At 46.3% G+C, this 15,838-nt stretch overlaps 1 protein-coding gene across 4 annotated transcripts in view; it reads right to left on the bottom strand.

Annotated features, from left to right (window-relative positions):
- Positions 1 to 15,838, bottom strand: part of LOC127574709 (protein spire homolog 1-like) — a 210,604-nt gene that overhangs the window by 31,142 nt on the left and 163,624 nt on the right. For all 4 annotated transcript variants that reach the window (XM_052023996.1, XM_052023995.1, XM_052023999.1 and 1 more), the window contains 2 exons: positions 14,832 to 14,995; positions 1,270 to 1,363 (listed from right to left, as the gene is read on the bottom strand). In XM_052023996.1, coding sequence (XP_051879956.1) covers positions 1,270 to 1,363; positions 14,832 to 14,995 — 258 coding nt within the window. The remainder of the gene's footprint in view (positions 1 to 1,269; positions 1,364 to 14,831; positions 14,996 to 15,838) is intronic.

Here is a 15,838-nt window from a genome sequence, read left to right as displayed (position 1 = left end):
CAGAGACATAAATTCAAATCCTATCATTAAAAATAGAGAATCTAAATTCAATGAAATAAATTCTGAAATAAAAGATGCTAATGATATTAATTATGACCCTTGATTGTGCTTAAAACTGATATGGTGTAATGAGGAAGGAATTCTGTTGTGGTCCTAGGTTTACAGTAATGGACTTGACACTTACACCCCAGGAATGGCCTGACACACCACAGATATAAACCGTGGCCTAGAAGGAAAATAAAAATAGACCATGGAGATGCGCCTGTGAATGACTGTTTGTAGCAGCTTCCTGTTCAGAAGTTTGCAGCCACATTAACTACAACAGCGACTACACTTCTGGAAACACTTCATTGACTGGATGGAGGGCATAGAAGATTTACAAGAATGTTGACAGGGCCTGAGTTATAGAGAGAGGTTGGATAGGCTAGGACTTTATTCCTTGAAGCATAGGAGACTGAGGGGTGACCTTAAAGAGGTGTTTAAAAATCATGAAGGGCATAGATAGTGTGAATGCACACAGCAGGCACGGTAGTGTAGCGGTTAACATAACGCTATTACAGCGCCAGCAACCCGGGTTCAATTCCAGCCACTGTCTGTAAGGAGTTTGTACGTTTTCCCCGTGTCTGCGTGGGTTTCCTCCAGGTGCTCCGGTTTCCTCCCACATTCCAAAGACGTACGGGTTAGGAAGTTGTGGGCGTGCTATGTTGGCGCCGGAAGCGTGGCGACACTTGCGGGCTGCCCCCAGAATACTCTACGCAAAAGATGCATTTCACTGTGCGTTTCGATGTACATGTGACTAATAAAGATACCTTACCTAAAATGGAATCAAAACTAGAGGGCACAGGTTTAAGGTGAGAGGGGAAAGATTTAAAAGGGACCCGAGCAGCAAGTTTTTCACGCAGACGGTGGTGCGTATGTGGAACGAGCTGCCAGAGGAAATAGTTGAGGCAGGTACAATTACGTTTAAAAGACATTTGGACAGGTCCGTGGGTAGGAAAGGTTTAGTGGCGTATGGGCCAAACTCGGGCAAATGGGACTAACTTAGATGGGCACCTTGGTCCATGTGGACCAGTTGGGCTCAAGGGCCTATTTCCGTGCTGTATTGCTCTCTGACTGCAAGATGCTTTGGGGCATTCTTGTTCCTGACAAGTTGGAGGGGTTGAATACCCAATTTATACTCCTAAATAAAAGCAATGCTCAAAGGAGAGAACTTCAGTTCAATTACAAAGGTAACTCATGATTTGTGTAGGTAGATCCCACTGTGCTTACTTTTTTTGCCATTTGGAGTCTCTGGGGAGCTCTCTTCCACCTTCAGTGTTGATCCACTGGAACTGCTCCTCACCATTTTAATTCGGTCCTCCTGCTGAACAGATCGGAGCATACACAAATGAGTACGACCTCTCGGCACCGAGTATTTGACCAAGTGTGTGGGTGTTGTAGTGCACAGTTGTGCAGTGTGAGATAAACCTCGAATGAACCCAAACACACCTTCTAGAGCTCCCTGTGTCTCCAGTATATTTTTATGCACACTCTCTGCTGGAGCTTAGGAACCCACAGGGACAAATACATGGCACAGATACAATACCGTCAGATGGAACAGAAAACCGAAAGTGTTCATTCTGCTGCTGCAGACCTAGGTTACCTTCAACGAAGAACCGGGTCATAGATTCATTCAGTTATACAGCATGGAAACAGGCCCTTCGGCTCATCTCGTTCTTGCTGACCAAGATGCCTATCTAAGCCAGTCCCATTCGCCTGCAGGTGCCGGAACCTGAGGGCCGGAGGAATCCAGCTCATCTGCCTGACCCGCTGAGTTGATCCAGCAGTTTGATTTTTGGTCCCATTAGCCTGTGTTTGGCCCATATCCCTCTAAACCTTTCCTATCCATGTATTGGTACATTATTTTCACTTGTACCTCGGTACAGTGAAAAACTTGTCTTGCATATTGTTCATACAGATCAATTCATTACACTGTGCATTGAGGTAGTACAAGTAAAAACGATAACAGAATACAGAGTGTCACAGCTACAGGGAAGTGCATTGCAGGTAGACAATAAGGTGCAAGGTCAGACAAGGTAGATTGTGAGGTCAAGAGTCCATCTCATCATATAAGGGAACCGTTCAATAGTCTTATCACAGTGGGGTAAAAACTGTCCTTGAGCCTGGTGGTATGTTCCCTCAGGCTCCTGTACCTTCTACACGATGGAAGGGGAGAGGAGAGAGAATGACCTGGGTGGGTGAGGTCTTTGATTATGCTGGCTGCTTTGCCAAGGCAGCGAGCGGTATAGACAGAGTCCATGGAGGGGAGGCTGGTTTCCGTGATGCGCTGGGCTGTGTCCACAACTCTCAGCAGTTTCTTGTGGTCCAGGGCAGATCAGTTGCCATACCAAGCTGTGATGCATCCAAATAGGATGCTTTCTACGGTGCATCGAAAAAAATTGGTGAGTGTCAAAGGGGACATGCCAAATTTCCTTAGCCTCCTGAGGAAGCAGAGGCACTGGTGAGCTTTCTTGGCTGTGGCATCTACGCGGTTGGACCAGGATAGGCTACTGGTGATGTTCACTCCTAGGAGCTTGAAGATCTCAACCCTCTCGACCTCAGCACCATTGGTATAGACAGGTTCATGTACACCGCCCCCTTTCCTGAAGTCTTTTGTTTTGCTGACATTGAGGGAAAGGTTGTCATGACACCATGTTACTAAGCTCTCTATCTCCTTCCTGTACTCCGATTCATTGTTACTTGAGATGTGGCCTACTATGGTGGTATCATCTGCAAACTTGTAGATGCAGTTAGAGCACCTGTCCTTTAAATATCGTAATTGTACCTGCCTCTACCACTTCCTCTGGCAGCTTGTTCCATATACCTACCACTCTGTGTGTGAAAAACTTGCCTCTCAGATCACCTTTAAATCTATCCCCTCTCACCTTAAACCTATGCCCTTTGGTTTTAGACTCTCCTACCCTGGGAAAAAGAGTGTGACTATCTATACCCCTCATGATTTTATAAACCTATACAAGGTGTGGAAAGGTGCCAATTCACTCAGAGGTGGGGTGGTGGGGGTGAGGGTTGGGTTGCTCATGTGGAGTCACTGATACCTAGTGGCACCCCAGCAAGTCCAGCACCCAAGGTGGCCGCCATCAATCTTAGCCTAGGGAACTACAATCCTTGGGCTTGACCACACTTGGAGTCCTGTGTTCAGTTCTGGTCGCCTATCCCCAACCTCTGAGAGAGTGCAGAGGAGGTTTGCCAAGATGTTGCCTGGGTTGAAGAAGTTTAGTTATGGGGAGAAATTGGATATGCTGGGCTCGTTTTCCCTGGAGTGAAGGAGGCTGAGAGGTGACCTGATAAAAGGTACAGTATACAAAATAAGCGGTATAGATACTATGGATCGTCAAAAACTTTTTCCACTGATAGGGGTATCAAAAACAAGAGGGTATAGATTCAAGGTGAGGAGTTTTAAAGGGGATCTGAGGGATTTTTTTTAAACTCAGAGAGTGGTTGATCTCTGGAACTCGCTGCCAGTGGAGGAATCGGATACAATCACTATGTTTAAGAGGCACTGAGACTGACACTCGAATAGGCAAGGCATAGAACGATATGGTCCTAATGTGAGGAAATGGGATTAGTGTAGGTGGGCAATGAGGTCAGCATTGACTCAGTGGGCTGAAGGGCCTGTTTCTGTGCTGTACAACTCTAGCATAAGACTAGAAACAACGCATAGGCAAGGAGGAAATGCCTATGGAGGAAATTCAAGAAATGCCGACATCTGTAAACAGAAAAGATGGGTTACACTTTGGGTGTTGACTCTTTAATGGGTAGAGAGCAGAGCAGTGTGATTGGTTCTGGTTTGCTCGGTGAAGATCAGGAATAGTATAGACATAACAATCGTCACCTGCCCTATAAACTTCTCTGGTTCTATCACGGCTCGGTAATGCAACTGCTCTGTCCAGGACCGCAAGAAACTGCAGAGAGTTGTGGATACAGCCTAGCACGTCACGGAAACCAGCCTCCTCTCCATGGACTCTGTCTATACCTCTCGCTGCCTTGGCGAAGCAGCCAGCATAATCAAAGACCCCACCCACCCGGGTCATTCTCTCTTCTCTCCTCTCCCATCAGGCAGAAGATACTGAGAGCAAATACCACCAGGCTCAAGGACAGCTTCTATCCCACTGTGATTAGACTATTGAACGGTTCCCTTATACGATGAGACGGACTCTGACCTCATGATCTACCTTGTAATGACCTTACACCTTATTGTCTAGCTGCAATGCACTTCCCTGTAGCTATGACACTTTACTCTGTATTCTGTTATTGTTTTTACCCTGTACTACCTCAATACAAGTGACAATAATAAACCAATACCAATGGCCATTGTAAAACTGACATGGTCTTTGTCTCCTGAAGGAAACACCTTCTGACTGTACCACTGGACCTTTCTCTCTGGCTGTTTGCTATCACCTAATGTGGAGCATCCCGACACATATAGAATTCAATGGAATAGGATTTGGGAAGTGAAATGGAATGGACAGTCACCATTATCTAGAACATTTAGCATTACGAATGGGGAGAAATTTCTAGGCACAGATTTCCGCTGCTTTCTAAGGGATGCTCTGAAGTTGCAATGGGTGAATCCATCTGGAGTATCAGAGCTAATTGGTTTATTATTGTCACATGCATTAAGATACAGTGAAAAACCCAAAGTTGGGTAATGGCAGTATAACAAGATCTTTCCAACACAGCATCAAACTGGGAGGGCTGCAGGCAAGTAAATTAGCCCCACCCCCAGTGGCTGCCAACCATATTCCCCTCCCAAACCGAATCCCCCAAGAACAAAGTGCCAGCACCCCACCACCCGCCCATCCCCTCCACTATTGCCAATATCTCCCTCCTCTGCCCACCCCACTGTTCATCCTATACTGGCTGCAGCCCCCAAAACAAATGCTAGTCCTCTCACATCTCCTGCCCCTCAACCCCACCTCTCTAATCCAAACCACGACACAGAAGTACCATGTCTGTTGCAATGACGTGTACAGTTTTGGTCGCCCTGTTACAGGAAAGACATCATTAAACTGGAAAGAGTGCAGAGAAGATTTACGAGGATGTTGCCAGGACTCAAGGGCCTGAGTCATAGAGAGAGGGTGGGCAGACTAGGATTTTATTCCTTGGAACGTAGGAGACACAGAGGGGCGACCTTATGGGGGTGTATAAAACCGTGAGGGGGCATAGATAGGCTGAACGCACAAGGTCTTTTTCTCCGGGGAAGGGGAACTTAAAGCTAGAGGGCATAGGTTTAAGGCGAGAGGTGAAAGATTTAAGAGAGACTTGATGGGCAACTCCTTCATGCAGAGCGTGGTGCGGATGTGGAAGGAACTGCCAGAGAAAGTGGTCGAGGCAGGTACAGCAACAACATTCAAAAGACATTTGGAGAAATACATGGATAGGAGGGGTTTAGAGGGATGAGGGCCAAATGCAGGCAAGTGGACACTCGTTTGGTCGGCATAGACTAGTTGGTCCAAAGGACCTGCTTCCATGCTGCTCTATCCTATGTGGCCCTGGTCCTTGATTACAGTTGAATTTGATATATCGGGGCAATAATCCCCATGTTGCCCTTTGCACCATCACTATCCTGCTGCCCCCCTAGTGGGTGGACTTGACTTCCAGTCATTTTCCTTACAGTGTTGAACATAGAACACTACAGCACAGTACAGGCCCACAATGTTGTGCCGACGTTTTATCCTGCTCTAAGATCGATCTAACCCTTCCCTCCCACATAGCCCCCTATTTTTCTATCATTCATGTGCCTATATAAGAGTGTCTTAAATGTCCCTAATGTATCTGCCCCCACAACCTCTGCAGGCAGTGTGTTCCACGCACCCACCACTCTCTGTGTAAAAAAAACTTACCCCTGACATCCCCCTCACACCTTCCTCCAATCACCTTAAAATCATGCCCCCTCGTGTTAGCCATTGTCGCCCTGGGAAAAAGTCTCTGACTGTCCACTCGATCTGCGCCTCTTATCATCTTGTCCACCTCTATCAAGTCCCCTCTCATCCTCCTTCTCTCCAAAGAATAATAACAACAATTATAATTTGAGTAATAATAACAATAATAAATGAAATAAATTGTAATGCCTTTTAACGATACAATGAGTTATCAGAGTGCCTCCACCAAGCTGTAACGAGGAACCGTAAGTGTACGAGTCAAGTATTTGCACACCATAGAATGCAATGAAAGGCCCTGTGTGTCCTTATGCTGGAAAAACAGCCAATGGAAAGGTGGGAACTCTGCTGCTAACCAATGGGAACGATCACTTTAATCACAAATTCCGACAAAGAGACCAACAACATTGCAGCTCAGAGAACGGTCCCATTTACATCCAAGATGCAAGTGGAACTGAATCCACAAGATTGTGGTCTGAATCTCAATTCACTGACCTCCCCTTTTCCCAACAGTGCACACTGAACAGCTCAGTTGATCAACCGACAGAACATGGAACAGTACAGGAGCAGGCTCTTCGATCTCAAATTTAACTAAACCTTCCTGCCTGCACATGGTCAATACCCCTCCATTCCCTGCCTGTATATCGAATCTGCTTCCACCACCACCACCCCTGACAGCTCGTTCCAGGCACCTACCACTCTCTGTGTAAAAAAACTTACTCAGCACATCCCCTTTAAATTTCTGCCCTCTCACCTTAAAGCTACGTCCTCTAGTACTTGACATTTCTACTGAACATAAAACACTACAGCACAGTACAGGCCCTTTGGCCCACAATGTTATGCCGACATTTTATCCTGCTCTGAGATCTATCTAACCCTTCCGTCCCACATAGCCCCCTATTTTTCTATTGTGGGAGATGCCCCTCATTATTTTATAAATTTCCATCAGGTCTCCCCACAGCCTCTGTCACTCTGAAGAAAACAATCCAAGCTTGTCCAACCTCTCCTTATAGCTCATACCCTCTAATCCATGCAGCATCCTCGTGAACCTCTTCTGCATCCTCTCCAGAGTCTCTACGTCTTTCCTGTAACGGGGCAACCAGAACTGCACACACCAAATGTGGCCTGTATAAAACCAAAGTTTTATACAGTGGCAACACGACTTCCTCACCCTTAAACTCGATGCTCTGACCGATGAAGGCAAGTTCTTGATTGGTAAGGTGATTAAGGGTTACGGGGAGGTGGCGGGAGAATGAGTTTGAGAGAGAGAGAAAAAAAACATCAGCCATGATTGAATGGTGGAAAAGTCAATGGGCCGAATGGCCTAATTCTGCTCCTATATCTTATAGTATTCCAGTGTCAAACAGTGACAGACCTGTGCCGATCACTACCATTCCTCTGTTATACAGCAACAGACTGGTGCCCACCAGTAGTGAATCCCAGTGCTAGTGACAGACCTGTGCCTGTCAGTGTGTACACTTGCATCAAGAGTTAGGTATGGTCTTGGATCTGGACTTGGGGCCAGAAGATCACATGGTCCTTGGGCTGCTCATCACTGGGTCCCTGGTCTCCAGTCTCAGTGAACAGAAGAGTCCTACCTCGGGTCTCTACCTGCAACCACCACCACGTATCTCCCAGTTCCCATCTCCCTTACACCACGGGCTGCTGGGGATTACCGAGACCACTGGAGAGCCCCAGACTGGACAGGAGGGTTCCTCTCAGGCTGGACAGGTTAGATCACATGGATATACAGTTGGCTTGGTGGTAGGAAGCAGAGGGTGATGGTGGAAGGTTGTTTTTCGGACTAGAGGCCTGTGACCAGTGGTGTTCCCCGGGGCTTGGTGCTGGGCCCATTGCTATTTGTCATCTATATCAATGATTTGGATGAGAATGTACAAGGCATGGTTAGTAAGTTTGCAGGTGACTCTAAAATAAGAGGTGTCGTGAAGAGTGAAGATAGTTATCAGGAATTACAGCGGGATCTTGATCAGCTGGGTAAGTGGGCTGAGGAATGGCAAATGGAGTTTAATTCAGATAATTGCGAGGTGTTGCATTTAAGGAATTCAAACCAGGGTAGGACTTTCATAGTGAACAGTAGGGCCCTGGAGAGTGCTGTAGAACAGAGCGACCTAGAAGTACAAGTACAAGTACATAGTTCCTTGAAGGCGACGTCACAGGTTAACAGGGTGGTGAAGGCTTTTGGTACACTGGCCTTCATCAGTCAGGGCACTGAGTATAGAAGTTGGGATGTTATGTTGCAGTTCTACAAGACGTTGGTGAGGCCGCGTATTGTGTTCAGTTTTGGGTCACCCTGCTATAAGAAAGTTTCTATTAAGCTGGAAAGAGCGCAGAAAAGATTTCTGAGGATGTTGCCAGGACTCGAGGGACTGGGTTATAGGGAAGGGTTGGGCAAGATAGCACTTTATTCCTTGAAATGTAGGAGACTGAGGGATGATCTTATAGAGGTGTATAAAATCATGAGGGGCATAGACAGGGTGAATGCACACACAGGCTTTATCCCCCCCGAGTTGGGGAATCAAGAACTAGAGGGATAGGAAAGGTTATGGGTCAACCGCGGGCAAATGCGACTAGCTTGATGGGCATCCTGGCTGGCTCAGACAAGTTGGGCTGAAGGGCCCGTTTCCATTCTGTATGACTCTTGTGACCTATCCACGGGCCACACGCTGTGCACTGTGGCTATAACAAGGGATGGCGTCCAGGAAAGTTTTTGGGGGTGGGGGAGGGGCAAATTGTCCAAAACTGGACCCTCCCACTCTGAATCAGTGTCACTAAAGCACAGCGTTTGCCAGGGAACATCAGATGATCAGAGCACAAGTTCCCTCAAAGTGCTGCCTTTCACTGAAAACAGACACAAGGTGCCTTGAGGGCTCCCTCACAGTGAGCAGCACTATTCAATCTATTACAGGCAGTGAATGACTCAGGAACTATTTTACGGTCCATCCTGGAATACAAATGTTCAGTCAACAACTATCATGCAGGAACTTGAAAATCATAAACTGCTGAAAATTCACCAACATCACACAAAGTGGATTAAATTGTATTCTTTAATCTGCATCAAACCCAGACAAATTCAGCAGGATTTCACTGTCCAATGGTATGGGGATTGGAATCCAAGTAGGGGATCGTATTGGTAAAGCAGGCTCAAGGGATCAAATGGCTCTGATTTCTTATGTTTTTGTGCCTACCAGGACTGTACCCCAGTGTCATACACTGACACACCTGTGCCCATCAGGACTGTACCCCAGTGTCATACACTGACACACCCGTGCCCATCAGGACTGTACCCCAGTGTCATACAGAGTCACACCCATGCCCATCAGGACTGTACCCCGGTGTCATACACTGACACACCCATGCCCATCAGGACTGTACCCGTGTCATACACTGACACACCTGAGCCCACCACCACTGTACCCCAGTATCATACAGTGACACACCCAAGCCAACAGTACTGTACCCCAGTGTCATACAGTGACACAACTGTGCCCACTAGTACTGTACCCCAGTGTCAAACAGTGACACACCTGAGCCACCACTATACCCCAGTGTTATACATTTCAAGGCACTGGAAAGATACCACCAATGCCGTCTCTGCAAAATCCTCCAAAGTCACTGGAAGGGTTAGCATCCTTCCCCAGGCCAATGTCCCCAGCATTGAGGCTACTTTAGGTAGGTCACTTCATTCACCAGCACAACACCGGACTCCCAAATGAGACACTCTATTTCATGTTGTCACAGGAAAAGATTACCAAGTGGACAGAAGAAAAAATTTAAGGTGTTGTTCAAAACTTCCTTGAAGAAATGCAACATCCCCACTGAATCCTCGGAACCTCTCACCCATAACTGCTTAAACCAAGGAAGGAGCATTCAGGGCGGCGTAGAGAACCTCAAGGCCATGAACTGGGAGCATACAGAGGCCTTGTGTAAGGAGAACACCACGTTACAAAGTACATCGGCCATCACCTGACCCACCTGTAGCAGCCTGGGGTTCCCACCAGCCACCTCAGAAAACACATAATCAGAGTAGAAGTAAGTCACCCTCAATTCCAAAGGACTGCCCAAGAAGACATTGAAACTACAGCCCAGGAACAAGTCATTCAGCCCAACACTGATGTTTCACAAGACACCTTCCACTCTGCCTCATCTCAAGCCATGGGAACACCTTTCTATTCCTTTACCCACTCACAAACACCCAGTTACTCCCTTCACTACAAGGAGAGGTTGGACAAACTTGGGTTGTTTCCTCTGGAGCATCGGAGGGCTGAGGGGAGACCTGATAGAGGTTTATAAGACTATGAGAGGCGCTGATAAGGTAGACAGTCAGAGTCGTTTTCCCCAGGGTGAATATGTCAAATACTAGAGGGCGTAAATTTAATGTGAGAGGGGGAAGAAGTTTAAAGGAGATTTACCTGGCAAGTTTATTTTAAACAGAGCAAGTGGTAGGTGCCTGGAAATTACTGCCAGGGGAGGTTGGTGGAAGCAGATACAGTAGCAATGTTTTAAGAGGCAGTTAGACAGACACATGAATAGGCAGGGAACGGATGGGTACAAGCAGATGTGCAGCTTGAATTGGCATCATGGTCGGCACAGACTTGGTGGGCCGAAGGGCCTGTTCCTGTGCTGTATTCTATTTCCTAAGTACAATATTGGGGAGGGCAGGTTCATTTTGTGGATACTGTCACCACTGTGGACACTGTCACTACAATCTTTGCATCATTCTACTGTTTAGTGCTCTTCTTGTATTTATTATCACCATGTATATTGTTTACTCTGAGATTCATGTGAGCAAATAATTTCATTGCAACCTGGTGTATATGACAATGAACTAATCTGAATCTGAACCTACTGCTCAATTCAGTACTGAATCTACTCTGCTGTAAATATCATAGTCAAGTTTATTGTCATATGCACAAGTACATGTATGTACAGGTGCAATGATAAACTTACTTAGAACCATAGAACACTACAGCACAGAAAACAGGCCATTCAGCCCTTCCAGTCTGTGCCGAAACGGTATTCCGCTAGTCCCATTTACCTGCACCCAGTCCATAACCCTCCAGACCTTTCCCGTCCAGGTATCTATCCAATTTATTCTTAAAACTCAAGAGTGAGCCCGCAGTTACTACATCAGATGGCAGCCCCTTCCACACTCCCACCACTCTTTGAGTGAAGAAGTTCCCCCTAATATTCCCCCTAAACCTTTCCCCTTTCACCCTAAAGCCATGTCCTCTCGTACTTATCTCTCCTAATCTAGGTGGAAAGAGCCTACTCGCATTAACTCTGTCTATACCCCTCGTAATTTTGTAAACCTCTATCAAATCTCCCCTCATTCTTCTGCGCTCCAAGGAATAAAGTCCTAACCTGTTCAATCTTTCCCTGTAACTCAACTCCTGAAGACCCGGCAACATTCTAGTAAATCTCCTCTGCACTCTTTCAATCTTACAAATATCCTTCCTATAGTTAGGTGACCAGAACTGCACACAATACTCCAAATTTGGCCTCACCAATGTCTTATACAACCTCACCATAACATCCCAGCTCCTATACTCAATACTTTGATTTAAGAATGCCAGGATGCCAAAAGCCTTCTTTACAACCCTGTCTACCTGCAACGCCACTTTCAGGGAATTATGTATCCGAACTCCCAGATCCCTTTGTTCCTCCGCACTCCTCAGTGCCCTACCATTTACTGTGTATGTCCTACCTTGATTTGTCCTTCCAAAATGCAACACCTCACACTTGTCTGCATTAAATTCCATCTGCCATTTTATGGCCCATTCTTCCAGTTGGTTCAGATCCCTCTCCAAGCTTTGAAAGCCTTCCTCGCTGTCCACTACACCTCCAATCTTAGTGTCATCCGCAAATTTACTAATCTAATTTACCACATTATCGTCTAGATCATTGATATATACAACAAACAACAATGGCCCCAACACAGATCCCTGAGGCACACCACTAGTCACAGGCCTCCAGTCTGAGAAACAATCATCCACTACCACTCTCTGTCTTCTCCCACACAGCTAATTTCGAATCCAGTTTACAACCTTTCCATGGATACCTAGCATCTGAACCTTCTGAACTAACCTCCCATGTGGGACCTTGTCAAAGGCCTTACTAAAGTCCATGTAGACAACATCCACAGCCTTTCCTTCATCTACTTTCTTGGTAACCTCCTCGAAAAACTCTACAAGATTCGTTAAACACGATCTACCACACACAAAGCCATGCTGACTATCCTTAATCAGCCCTTGGCTGTCCAAATACTTGTATATCCGATCTCTCAGAACACCTTCCAATAATTTACCCACCACTGATGTCAGGCTCACTGGCCTGTAATTACCTGGTTTACTTTTAGATCCTTTCTTAAACAACGGAACTACATGAGCTACCCTCCGGTCCTCCGGCACCACACCCATGGCTAAGGACATTTTAAATATATCTGCCAGGGCCCCTGCAATTTCTATACTAGTCTCTCTCAATGTCCGAGGAAATATCTTATCAGGCCCGGGGGATTTATCTACCTTTATTTGCTGTAAAGCAGCAAGCACCTCCTCCTCTTTAATCTCTATATGTTCCATGACACTATTGCCTGTTTCCCTTCCTTCCATATCCACTATGCCAGTTTCCTGAGTAAATACTGATGTAAAAAAACTGTTTAAGATCTCCTCCATCTCCTGAGGCTCCACACATAGACGACCACTCTAATCTTCTAGGGGACCAATTTTGACCCTTACTATCCTTTTACTCTTCATATACTTGTAGAAACCCTTCGGGTTTACCTTCACATTATCTGCCAAAGCAACCTCATGTCTTCTTTTTGCCTTCCCGATTTCCTTTTTTTTTTAGTATTTTCTTACTTTTTCTATACTCTTCAAGTACCTCATTTGTTCCTAGTTGCCTATACCTGCTATACACCTCTCTCTTTTTCTTAACCAGATTGCCAATATCCCTTGAAAACCAAGGTTCCCTATGCTTGTTAACTTTGCCTTTAATCCTGGCAGGAACATGCAAACTCTGCACTCTTAAAAGTTCGCCTTTGAAGGCCTTCCACTTACTGAGCACATCCTTGCCAGAAAACAACTTATCCCAATCCACTCTTCCTAGATCCTTTCTCATTTCCACAAAATTGGCTTTTCTCCAATTTAGAACCTCAACCCGAGGACCAGACCTGTCCTTATCCATAATTAACTTGAAACTAATGACATTATGGTCACTGGACCCAAAATGCTCACCTGCACATACTTCTGTCACCTGACCTGCTTGGTTCCCTAATAGGAGATCAAGTATTGCATTCTCTCTCGTTGGTCCCTCTACATATTGATTTAGAAAACTTTCCCGAACACATTTGACAAATTCCAAGCCATCCAGCCCTTTCACAGTGTGAGAGTCCCAGTCAATATGTGGAAAGTTAAAATCCCCTACTATTACGACTTTCTGTTTCTTACATCGGTCTGCTATCTCACTACAGATTTGTTCCTCCAATTCTCTCTGACTATTGGGCGGTCTATAATACAAACCTATTAGTGTGGCCACACCTTTCCTATTCCTCGGCTCCACCCATATGGCCTCAGTAGACGAGCCCTCCAGGCTGTCCTGGCTACGCACAGCTGTGATATTTTCCCTGACTGGTAATGCCACTCCTACCCCTTTCATCCCTCCCCCTCTATCACGTCTGAAACAACGGAACCCTGGAATATTAAGCTGCCAGTCCTGCCCCTCCTGCAACCAAGTCTCACTAATAGCAATACTGTCGTAATCCCACTTGCCAATCCACGCCCTAAACTCATCTTCCTTACCCACAATACTTCTTGCATTGAAATAGATGCACCTGAGAACATTTCTATCACGTACAAACTTTTGATTTCTGTCGATACTTGCAGTCCTCGCATGACCTTTTTCCTCCTCCACCTCACTATCTGCTCTAACACTCTGGTTCCCCTCCCCCTGCAAATCTAGTTTAAACCCCCCCGGAGCAGCACTAGCAAACCTACCCGCAAGAACATTAGTCCCCCTCCAGTTCAGGTGCAAACCGTCCTGTTGGAACAGGTCCCACCTTCCCTGGAACAAAGCCCAGTTGTCTAGAAACATGAAGCCCTCCCTCCTGCACCAATTCCTTAGCCACATATTTAGCTGCATGATCCTCCTATTTCTAGCCTCACTAGCTCGTGGCATGGGTAGCAATCCTGAGATTGCAACCTTGGAGGTCCTGTCCTTCAACTTTGCACCTAATTCCCTAAACTCTCTTTACAGGACCTCCTCCTCTTTCCTATCCACATCATTGGTCCCTACGTGGACCACGACACCTGGCTGAGAATATCGAAAACTGTGATGTAGCAGCATCACAGGCACATAGCATCAGATACACAACACTCACAAGAAAAACATAAATTACACAAAATTATACGAGAACACAATTAAAACAAAAAAAGTCCATTGTAGTGCAAAGTGGTCAAAGTCTTGCTATACTGAGGTAGTGATTAAGGTTGTGCAGGTTGGTTCAAGAACGGAATGGTTGAAGGGGAGTAGCTGTTCTTGAACCTGCTGGTAACCTTAGATGCTGCAATGCGCTTTGTATCATGGGAGCATTGCTCCTCAGGTGGAGGGACCTCACAGTGCCCATCTCTCCTCCAGAAACGACCCAGTGCCCCATCCACGTATGGGCCAGGTTTGGTTTGGTTTGAGGTCAGACGTTTCTAACCCAGGCCTGATGCAGACTGACCTACCACAAGGAAGGAAACCAGTTTACAAACAAGTTTACACAAAAGGTACGTGTGCACATGCACAATATATTAGACACAGACACAAATACCGCAATAATTTAAAGACAAACAATGGAATAAAGATTGCATCCAGCAACAGCTTTCCCTTTACCTCAGAGTCGGAGCTGTCTATCTCAGCCAGCGTAGGTGCCTTCAGCAGTTTCCTTCTCTGGACTTGTATGGCGCACGGGTCGCTTTCCGTAGTTTGGGACATAACTGTGCCATTGGCCACAAGAGGGGACAGGTCCTTTCTGTTCCTCTCTGGGGTCGCCACATCTGTAAATAGAGAAGAAGTGATTGAAAGGTCCTGCGTTGACACCGGTTTGCCGGAGTCCTTCTCTGCTGCTCAAGGCAGCTACACCCAAAGCAACAAGGTTAGAGTTGCCACCTGCCTGGTTTTGGAACAATTTGGCTCTGAGTGAATTACTGTGAAACCGCAAAGTGTGAACCCAACAGCACTCAGCCAGGTTTTAAGTGCACCTTTTCTATTCTTGTGCTGTATTTCTTACTAACGTGGGCTTGGTACATGATGGATGAACAGGAGTTTCGAGACTTTGACCTTCGGAATGGGTTCTGTTCAAGGTACAAACCTGGCAAAGTGGCAACACTAATCATGGATCAAACCAAACTCTGCACTCCAATTCAATTACATAAAGTTTGTTAGACGACTTCTAATGCTGTCTACAATGCGTTAGTAAAGCGTCACCTACAGACAGTCGCTTTATGATGTCACCATAGCCATTCCTCAGGCAATGCGTCAACTTCCCCACGTTAACCTTTGGGTCCAACCTGATTTAACTGAGGTGAAGGGGTAAGAGCAGGTATTGGGAGGGAGGAGGAGGATTAAAGAGGGAGTGAGGGAGGCTAAAGAGGGGGGGGGTTAAAGAGGGGGTGAGGGGGTCAAAGAGGGCAAAAAGGTGGAGGTTGAAGGAAGGATGGGGGGGGGGGGAAGGGGGAACAAGGCCCTCTGCAATGAGAGTGTAAACACTCCCCCTGCCCCAGTGATCTGGCTCACAACCCTTGCAAGTACATCATCACAGTGCCAGTGGTCCCAGCACCTCCTCCGTAGTACATAGTACAGAGGTGCTGTGATCTTTAAGAGTGATGCCTGTGCATAAG

This window comes from Pristis pectinata, chromosome 9, assembly GCF_009764475.1.
Source record: "Pristis pectinata isolate sPriPec2 chromosome 9, sPriPec2.1.pri, whole genome shotgun sequence".
Classification (NCBI taxonomy): Eukaryota; Metazoa; Chordata; class Chondrichthyes; order Rhinopristiformes; family Pristidae; genus Pristis; species Pristis pectinata.
The sequence above is the reverse complement of the archived record's forward strand: the minus strand, read 5'-3'. Positions and strand labels throughout refer to the sequence as shown.